At 38.3% G+C, this 9,957-nt stretch overlaps 1 protein-coding gene across 1 annotated transcript; it reads left to right on the top strand.

Annotated features, from left to right (window-relative positions):
* Window positions 1–936: 936 nt before the first annotated feature.
* On the top strand, window positions 937–9,211 carry LOC100975313 (olfactory receptor 2M4). The gene has a single exon (XM_055116864.2). It carries the CDS (start codon window positions 4,956–4,958, stop codon window positions 5,889–5,891), a length of 936 nt encoding a protein of 311 aa, XP_054972839.1. The 5' UTR covers window positions 937–4,955; the 3' UTR covers window positions 5,892–9,211.
* Window positions 9,212–9,957: the final 746 nt, after the last annotated feature.

Below are 9,957 nucleotides of genomic sequence, written 5' to 3'. Positions count from 1 at the left end.
TTACCCTGGCTCCCTTGGATAAAGAAGGTGTTTGCTCCATGATCTTCAGGCTCGCAGATTTAACCTGTTCAAAGCATCAAATGTGCAATGTCCAAGATATTTTCTCAATGCAAAATCATTTTACTTCACTTCACATCTTTAGTCCACAACATAAATTTCCTCTTTGATATTTGCTTAATTAGAAACAAAATTGAAATGTATTTAAATACTCTGATTCTTTATATTTCTCCAGATGCATTTCTTGTAGTGCTCCCTGCTCCACACAACTACATCCTGAGTTCTGCCCATCTTGAACTGGGCTGAGTCAAATATTTCTTTTTTTTTTTAATTTGTATTTTATTATAGGTTCCAGGATACATGTGCAGAACATGCAGGTTTGTTACATAGGTAAATGTGTGCCATGGTGGTTTGCTGCACCTATCAACCCATCACCTAGGTATTAAGCCTCACATGCATTAAGTATTAGTCCTGATGCTCTCTGTCCCCTCAACCCCCTTAACAGGCCCCAGGGTGTGTTGTTCCCCCACCGCTGTGTCCATGTGTTTCAACTGTTCAGTTCCCACCTGTGAGTGAGAACATGCGGTGTTTTGTTTTCAGTTCCCATTCTATAGGTTGCCTGTTTGCCCTGATGAATTATTCTTAGAAAACTGAAACACCTTCATTCATGTCCCTGCAAAGGACATGATGTCCTTCCTTTTTATGGCTGCATAGTTTTCCATGTTGTATATGTGCCACAATTTCTTTATGAGATGGTATCTCATTGTGGTTTTGATGTGCATTTCTCTAATGATCAGTGATGTTGAGCCTTTTTTTTTAATAGGTATGTTGGGCACATATATGTCTTCTTTGAGAAGTGTTCATGTCCTTTGCCTACTTTTCGATGGGGTTGTTTTTTCTTATAAATGTAAGTTCCTTGTAAATCCTGGATATTAGACCTTTATCATATGGGTAGATTCCAAAATTTTTCTCCCATTCTATAGGTTGCCTGTTTGCTCTGGTGATAGTTTATTTTGCTGTGCAGAAGCCCTTTAGTTTAATTAGATTCTATTTTTCAATTTTAGCTCTTATTGCAATTGCTTTAGGTGATTTTATGATAAAACCTTTGCCCATGCCTATTTCCTGAATCGTATTGCCTAGATTTTCTTCTAGGGTTTTTATGGTTTGGAATTTTACATTTAAGTCTTTAATCCATCTTGAGCTTATTTTTGTATAAGGTGTAAGATAAAGGTCCAGTTTCAGTTTTCTACATATGGCTAGCCAGTTTTCCCAGCACCATTTACTAAATAGGGACTCCTTTCCCCATTGCTTGTTTTTGTCAGGTTTGTCAAAGATCAGATGGTTGTAGATGTCAGGTCTTATTTCTGAGATCTCTATTCTGTTCTATTGGTCTATGTGTCTGTTTTGGTACCAGTGCCATGCTGTTTTGATTACTGTAGCCTTGTAGTAAAGTTTGACGTCGAGTAGTGTGATGCCTCCAGCTTTGTTCTTTTTGTTTAGGATTGACTTGGCTACATGGGCTTCTTTTTGGTTCCATAGGACTTTTAAAGTAGTTTATCTAATTCTGTGAAAAACGTCCATGGTAGTTTGATGGGAATAGCATTAAAGGGCATACATTGAGCAGTATAGCCATTTTCATGATATTGATTCTTCCCATCCATTAGCATGGAATATTTTTCCATTTGTTAGAGTCTTCTCTTATTTCCTTGAGCAGTGGTTTGCAGTTCTCTTTGAAGGGGCCCTTCACATCCCTTGTTAGCTGTATTCCTAGGTATTTTATTCTCTTTGTAGCAATTGTAAATGGAAGTTCATTCATGAGTTGGCTCTCTGCTTGTCTATTGTTTGTGCATAGGAATGCTTGTAATTTTTGGACATTGATTTTTGTATCCTGACATGTTGTTGAAGTTGCTTGTCAGCTTAAAGAACTTTTGGGCTGAGACAATGGGGTTTTCTAGGCATAGGATTGTCATCTGCAAACAGAGACAATTTGACTTCCTCTCTTCCTATTTGAATACCCTTTGTTTCTCTCTTGCCTTAATGCCCCGACCATAACTTCCAATACTATGTTGAATAGGAGTGGTAAGAGAGGGTATCTACAGAACTCTCCAGTACAAAGTAACATAATATACATTTTTATCAGTGCCACATAGCACCCACATAGCACTTACTCTAAAATAGATTACATAATTGGTAATAAAGCACTCCTCAACAAATGCAAAAGAGCTGAAATCATACCAAACAGTCTCTCGGACCAAAGCACAATAAAATTAGAACTCAAGACCAAGAAACTCACTCAAAACCACACAACTACATAGAAATTGAACAACCTGCTCCCAAATGACTCCTGGATAAATAATTAAATTGAGACAGAAATCAAGGAGTTCTTTGAAACCAATGAGAACAAAGAGACAATGTATCAAAATCTCTGGGATGCAGCTAAAGCAGTGTTAAGAGGGAAACTTAGAGCACTAAATGCCCACATCAGAAAGTAAGAAAGATCTCAAATTGACACCCTAACATCACAACTAAAAGAACTAGGGAAGCATGAGCAAACAAATCCAAAGGCTAGCAGAAGACAAGAAATAACTAAGATCAGAGTGAAACTGAAGGAGATAGAGACACACAAAAAAAGCCTTGAAAAAAATTAATGAATCCAAGAGTTGATTTTTTGAAAAATAAAATAAAATAAAATAGACTGCTGGCTAGGCTAATAAAGAAGAAAGAGAGAATAATCAGATAGACCCAATAAAAAATGATAAAGGGGATATCACCACTGACCCCATAGAAATACAAACTACCATCTGAGAATACTATTAACACCTCTACACAAAAAACTAGAAAATCTAGAAAAAATGGATAAATTCATGGACACATACACCCTCCTAAGACTAAATCAGGAAGAAATTGAATCCTTGCATAGATCAGTAACAAGTTCTGAAATTGAGGCAGTACTAAATGGCCTACCAACCAAAAAATGCCCAGGACCAGATGGATTCACAACCTGATTCTATCAGAGGTACAAAGAGGAGCTGGTACCATTCTTCTGAAACTATTCCAAACAATTGAAAAAAGGGGACTTCTTCCTAACTCATTTATGAGGCCAGCATCATCCTGATACCAAAACCTGGCAGAGACACAACAAAAAGGGAACACTTCAGGCCAATATCCCTGGTAAATATCAAGGCAAAAATTCTCAGTAAAATACTAGCAAACCAAATCCAGCAGCACATCAAAAATATTATCTACCACGATCAAGTCAGCTTCATCCCTGGTTCAACATACAATAAACAATAAACATAATTCATCACATAAACAACCAATGACAACAACCACATGATTATCTCAATAGACACAGAAAAGGCCTTAGATAAAATCCAACATCGCTTCGTGTTAAAAACTCTCAATAGCCAGGCACGGTGGCTCATGCGTGTAATCCCAGCACTTTGGGAGGCTGAGGTGGGTGGATCACCTGAGGTCAGGAGTTTGAGACGAGCCTGACCAACATGGTGTAAACCTATCTCTACTAAAATACAAAAATTAGCCAGGTGTAGTGGCGGGCGCCTGTAATCTCAGCTACTTGGGAGGCTGAGGTGGGAAAATTGCTTGAAACCAGGAGGCAGAGTTTGCATTGGGCCAAGACTGCGCCATTGCACTCCAGCCTGACAACAGAGAGAGACTCTGTCCCCCCCAAAAACAAAACAAAACAAAACAAAAAACTCTCAATAAACTAGGTATTGATGGAACATACATCAAATTAATAAGAGCTATTTATGACAGACTCATAGCCAATATCACACTGAATGAGCAAAACCTGGAAGCATTCCCTCTGAAAACCGGCACAAGATGAGCCACGTTTCATACAGTTGAGCCTTTGCTCACTGTGGTAGAACACGCCCCGTAAGTCTCCAAAGTAGCACATTGCAGTGAAGCTGTTAAAGACCACAGAAGGGTTTTCTTTTGTCCCTAGATGTTTATCTGATTTGATTTATAACACTTTATTGTAAAAAGAAGAAATCAATTTTTTCAAAAATACAAAGGTTTTTGAATGTCCTCACTACAAAAAAATGATAAATGCATGAGGTGATGGTCACACTAAATACCCTGATTTGATCATTATGCAAAATATGTTTTGAAATGTCAAAATGTGCCCCCATAGATATTTACAACTTTAATGTATCAACTTAATAAAATTAAAAATAGAAACAAAACAAGCAAATAAACAAACAAAAAATGCAGCTTCTTTTCCACACAGAATTGGAAGGAAAAAAATTATCCTCAGAAGATAAGTGGACGATTTAGTCTTCCTTAGAAAAATATTTTAATGGGTGTTTTGATTAAATAAGACAAGACTTCACGACTTGGTCTGAGATAGAAAAGTTAAAACATAGAGTACTATACCCTTCTCTGAATTAAAGTGTACAGGTGTCCCCAAGGAGTAATGTCATTGATCTCATATAATCCTTCACTGGGCTGCAGGTAGGATGGTAGGGAAAAAAACCATGCGAACAGGAATTCTGTTGTCAACGAGACTACTAACCTGGAGAAATATTAGGACAGAAGGAGAAAAAATTCTGTAAGGAATTTTCTTTTATGAGGTATGATCCTAAAATTTAGCAATAAAGGCATACAATGATTTTTCTCCTAGGTTTTCTATTGACTGTACATGTGGGTAAGTAGGGAAGCTCTTATACACTTCAGCATTCTTGTCTGTAAAGTAAATGTCCAAATGTACTCCATGTATACTCTGTGAAAGTTGGATGAGGAAATAATTGTAAAAGCAATGGACTAATCCACACAATTTACCATGACTAAAGGAAGGTAACTGAAGGTTGGTGAGAAGGCCTTATGCATGCATATAAACTGCCCAGTAGAGTATGTCACAGTATGTATTTGAAAACTGAATTGATAAATAAGCTTGTACCTTCTTTGGAATTCTCAGATAAGGCAAATTATCCAGGATGGTGTGGGAAAACCAGACCTTCAACTCCATCTTCATCCTGCTGGGAATCTTCAATCACAGCCCCACCCATACCTTCCTTTTTTCTCTGGTCCTGGGCATCTTCTCATGGGCCTTCATGGAAAATATTGCCATGGTTCTCCTCATCTACATAGAGAAACAGCTCCACACCCCCATGTACTTCCTCCTCAGTCAACTGTCCCTTATGGACCTCATGCTCATCTGCACCACTCTACCCAAGATGATCTTCAGCTACTTGTCTGGGAAGAAATCTATCTCTCTGGCAGGTTGTGGAACTCAGATATTCTTCTATGTGTCCCTGCTTGGAGCTGAATGTTTCTTGTTGGCTGTCATGGCTTATGACCGCTATGTGGCTATATGTCACCCTCTTCGGTACACCATCCTCATGAATCCGAAACTCTGTGTCTTCATGACTGTTGCTTCCTGGACCTTGGGGTCTCTTGATGGGATTATAGTGCTTGCAGCTGTCCTGTCATTTTCTTACTGCAGCTCTCTGGAAATTCATCATTTTTTCTGTGATGTTGCTGCCCTTTTACCTCTATCCTGCACAGAAACATCTGCATTTGAAAGACTACTTGTCATTTGTTGTGTGGTAATGCTAATCTTTCCAGTTTCAGTTATCATACTTTCCTATTCCCATGTCCTTCGAGCCGTCATCCACATGGGCTCTGGGGAAAGTCGTCGCAAGGCCTTCACTACCTGCTCCTCCCACCTGTCTGTGGTCGGACTCTACTACGGTGCTGCTATGTTCATGTACATGAGACCAGCTTCTAAACATACGCCAGACCAGGACAAGATGGTGTCGGCCTTCTACACTATTCTCACCCCTATGCTGAACCCTCTCATTTATAGCCTCCGCAACAAAGAAGTGTTCAGGGCACTACAGAAGGTACTGAAGAAAAGAAAGTTAATATGACCTTATCAAAATCTTTTTGAGTGCCTACTGTGGTCAACACTCATTCAAAAAAACTGGAATCTCTTAAATTATTCTATTTCTATTTCTGGTAATTTCTATTAATATTTTCCACTTCTTTTCAAAATTATCTATTCAGTATATTATTACATATACATCGCTTGTATACTAAGCTAGATTTGGATGTTAGTATAAGTGGTTTAATCCCTGTGAATGACAATTATATTATTAGGTGTCACACATGGGTGGTACTTGATTTTAGGATGCTTACTTTTGAAGCCAGGTATAAGTCTGAAGGGTCTTAGCTGTATCAAAAAGCAAAGCTTGGAGTTGATCCTCTGTTTTTGGAGAGATGCTTCTTTGTTCACAAATTACTTACCTATTAGTACTTGTTTTTAATTTGCCCATCCTCAAACCCAAGAATGACTATTTTAATACTGATTCTTCTTTACTTGACTCCCAAGTATTTAAAAGTGCGGAGTTAGTATCAACACTTTCTTCAATCAAGTTTTATGTCTGCATAAAATATTTCCTAGAAACTCGTATAAACATACACACACTTAAGTATATATGTGTGTGATCTTTATGCTAATAAAATTAAATATTTTAAGGAGTCCACATAAAATATCTATTTGGTTGGGCTGCACAGTCAACATCTGTATCATGTCTGCTTTTATTCCTTATAATCCTTATATTAACCATCAGAATCTGAAGGCAGAGCAAGATGATGGAATAGAAGACTCCACTGATTGTTCACATGCAAGGACAGCAATTTAACAATAATCCACACACGAACAACACATTCGTGAGAGCCAAAAATCAGGTGAGCCCTCATAGTACCTGGTTTTAACTTTATGTCACTGAAGAGGCAGTGAAGAGGTAGAAAAAACAACTTGAACAGACAATGCCACCCCTCTCTCACCACTGACAGAAGGAACAGTGTGCTAAGAGTGTCTCTGGGCTCTGGTGAGAAAGAACACAGCAATTGTGAGGCTTTGAGCTCAGTGCTGTCCTGTAAGAGCAGAAAGGAAAACCAGATAAAATTCAGCTGATGCCTGGCCACAGACAGAGCATTTAAACCAGCCCTTGTCAGAGGGGAATTACTGATCCCAGTGGTCAAAACTTGTGTTCCCACAAACCTTGACACTGAGGGCTAAAATGCGCTGAGGCTCTAAGTAAACTTAAAAGGCGGTCTATGCCATAAGTACTGCAACTCTTAGGTGAGTCCTAGTGCTGAATTGGGCCCCGAGATAGTGGACTGTGCGGGGGGCACATGAACTACAGAGACACCAGCTGGGGCAACTAAGGTTGTGCTGGCATCACCCTTGCCTAACCTCAGGCTGCACAGCTCATGGCTCCAAAAGAGTTCTTCCACTTGAGAAGAGGAGAAGAAAGAGTGGAGAGGACTTTGTCTCACATCTTGGATACCAGTTTAGCCACAGCAAGAAAATGCACTCGTCAAAGCTGTGAGGCCCTTATTCCAGGACCTCCATCCCAGACAACATTTCTATATACACCCTGGGCAAGAAGGGACTAACACTGTTGCTTAATATTTTGCTTCGTAAGCACCAATGGTTGATTCAATTGAAATTTTTGTACTCACCACAGTAATATTCATAATTATTATTTAGATTGACATGCTTATTTTTAAGTATAGTATAATCAAATGTTTTCTAATTTAAAAATGTGCTAGCAAATTTTAAAAATTAAAACAAAGGCTAATTTTATCCTTAAAAAAATAATTTCTGGGCCGGGTGCAGTGGCTCATGCCTGTAATCCCAGCACTTTGGGAGGCCGAGGTGGGCAGATTATCTGAGGTTGGGAGTTCAAGGCCAGCCTGACCAACATGGAGAAATTTCATCTCGACTAAAAAAATACAAAATCAGCTGGGTGTGGTGGCCCATGCCTGTAATCCCAGCTACTCTCGAGGCTGAGGCAGGAGAATCACTTGAATTTGGGAAGTGGAGTTTGCTGTGAGCCGAGATCATGCCATTGCACTCCAGCTTGGGCAACAAGAGCAAAACTCTATCTCAGTAAATAAATAAATAAATCATTTCTGTTAAATATAAAAAGTAGTTTTTATCATAGCAAATGTCGCCCTAGCTATGTCAAGTCAAAAATTTAGATTTATTGGGATTTTAAAAGAAGATAATACTATGTCCCTATGTGTTTCATTCCACTTTATGATACACGCTGGAAATGTTTATGCTCAGTTTTTGGAAGCAGAATATATGTGTCGTGGGTACAGTTGCTCAATTTATTCAATTTATACTTGTAAATGCTGATTCTTCACCAATGAATTCAATTTTATTAATTCAATTAATTAAATTTTATAATACAAAACAGTGAATTTAATGACATATCTTTGCCAGTCAGTGTTCACTGGTTGAGCCAGAAAGAGTTTTACAAAATTTTTTTTTGAGACGGAGTCTTGCTCTGTCACCAGGCTGGAGTGCAATGGTGGGATCTTGGCTCACCGCAACCTCCACGTCCTGGGTCCAAGTGATTCTCCTGCCTCAGCCTCCTGAGTAGCCAGGACTACAGGTGCATGCTACCACACCTGGCTAATTTTTGTATTTTTAGTAGAGATGGGATTTCACCATGTTGGCCAGGATGGTCTCAATCTCTTGACCTCGTGATCCGCCCGCCTTGGCCTCCCAAAGTGCCTGGATTACATGCGTCAGCCACAGCGCCCAGCCCCGAGTTTTACAAAGATTTACTGTACTTTCACTCCCACTCCGGATCTTCTTTAATCAAAATATATAGCAAGCATTTCAATAATCATGATAACAAATAGAAGTGTGATTTACATTTTGTCAGCAACATCACACCTCATGTGAAACAGGTAAATTTAGAACAACCAGAAAAGAAAGACTTATCTGTGATCTACTAAGAGAAGTATGAAAATTGAGCTTGAAATGGAAACATTTTATGATACGAATCGATAATGATTTTGTACATTTTATGATTTTACACATAATATGCAGAAAAAAGTAATTTCAATATGCAATTATGTAAATTGCAAAATCTACAAGAAACATTTCAAAACAATTTTGATATTGATGAATTTAAAGTTACTTTTTAGTTTATATGTTAAATTTTTGAATTTGATGTTAATAATACCGACTTGAAAGAAGTTATATTGCTTACTCAATTTAGTGAAGAAAAATGTTTTGAGTATGTTTGGGACATTGCGTATATGTGAATCTAATTTTTGAACTGTAAATTTTATTAAATTTAAATGCAGACCAAGTATTTTTGAAAAAAAATTAGTGTCTGAATTATGAGCTGAAAATGTAAAATAAACGCTTGATTTTAAAAAGTTTATACATAAAATGTAAAGTATATCATTATTAATTTTTAAGGTTGCTTGCCTATTGAAACAATATTTTGGACATATTAGTTTTAACTTAATTTTTGGTGTTGAAGTTTGGGCTGTAATCCAGTAGATGGCGCCTAAGAGTAATGCCCGTAGAGAGGCTCTTGATTGGCCACTTGGCTCTTTCGTGTTTCCTGGCATTCGCAGGCACGCTGTCCGGTGGGGGTTGAGAGAGATGACTCCTTACCAGGACGACTCCTGAGCCTTGGAGGAGGCCCCTCCAATTACTAGCACCTCGCCTGCATTTCTTTTGTTAGATGTTTCGGGCTACAGCCCTCCCTCAGGCAGAGGCCACAGCAGAGAGAGCTACCTTTCAGCATATACAGAAATTAACTCGAGATGGATTAAAGACTTAAACGTAAGAAAATCCTAGAAGAAAACTTAGGAAATGCCGTTCTTGATATCAGGCTTGGCAAATAATTTTTGACTAATTTCCCAAAAACATTAGCAACAAAAATTGACAAGCTAGACCTAATTAAAGAGCTTCTTCACAGCAACAGAAATTATCAGCAGAGTAAACAGACAATCTACAGAATGGGAGAAGATATTAGCAAAACGTGCATCCAGCAAAGGTCTAACATCCAGATTCTATACGGAACTTAAGTCAACAAGCAAAACCCCGTTAAATAATCCCATTAAAAAGTGGGCAAAGCACATGACCATACATTTCTCAAAAGAAGGCATATGAGC

This window comes from Pan paniscus, chromosome 1, assembly GCF_029289425.2.
Source record: "Pan paniscus chromosome 1, NHGRI_mPanPan1-v2.0_pri, whole genome shotgun sequence".
Taxonomy (NCBI): Eukaryota; Metazoa; Chordata; class Mammalia; order Primates; family Hominidae; genus Pan; species Pan paniscus.
This window is presented reverse-complemented; position numbering and strand designations above follow the sequence as displayed.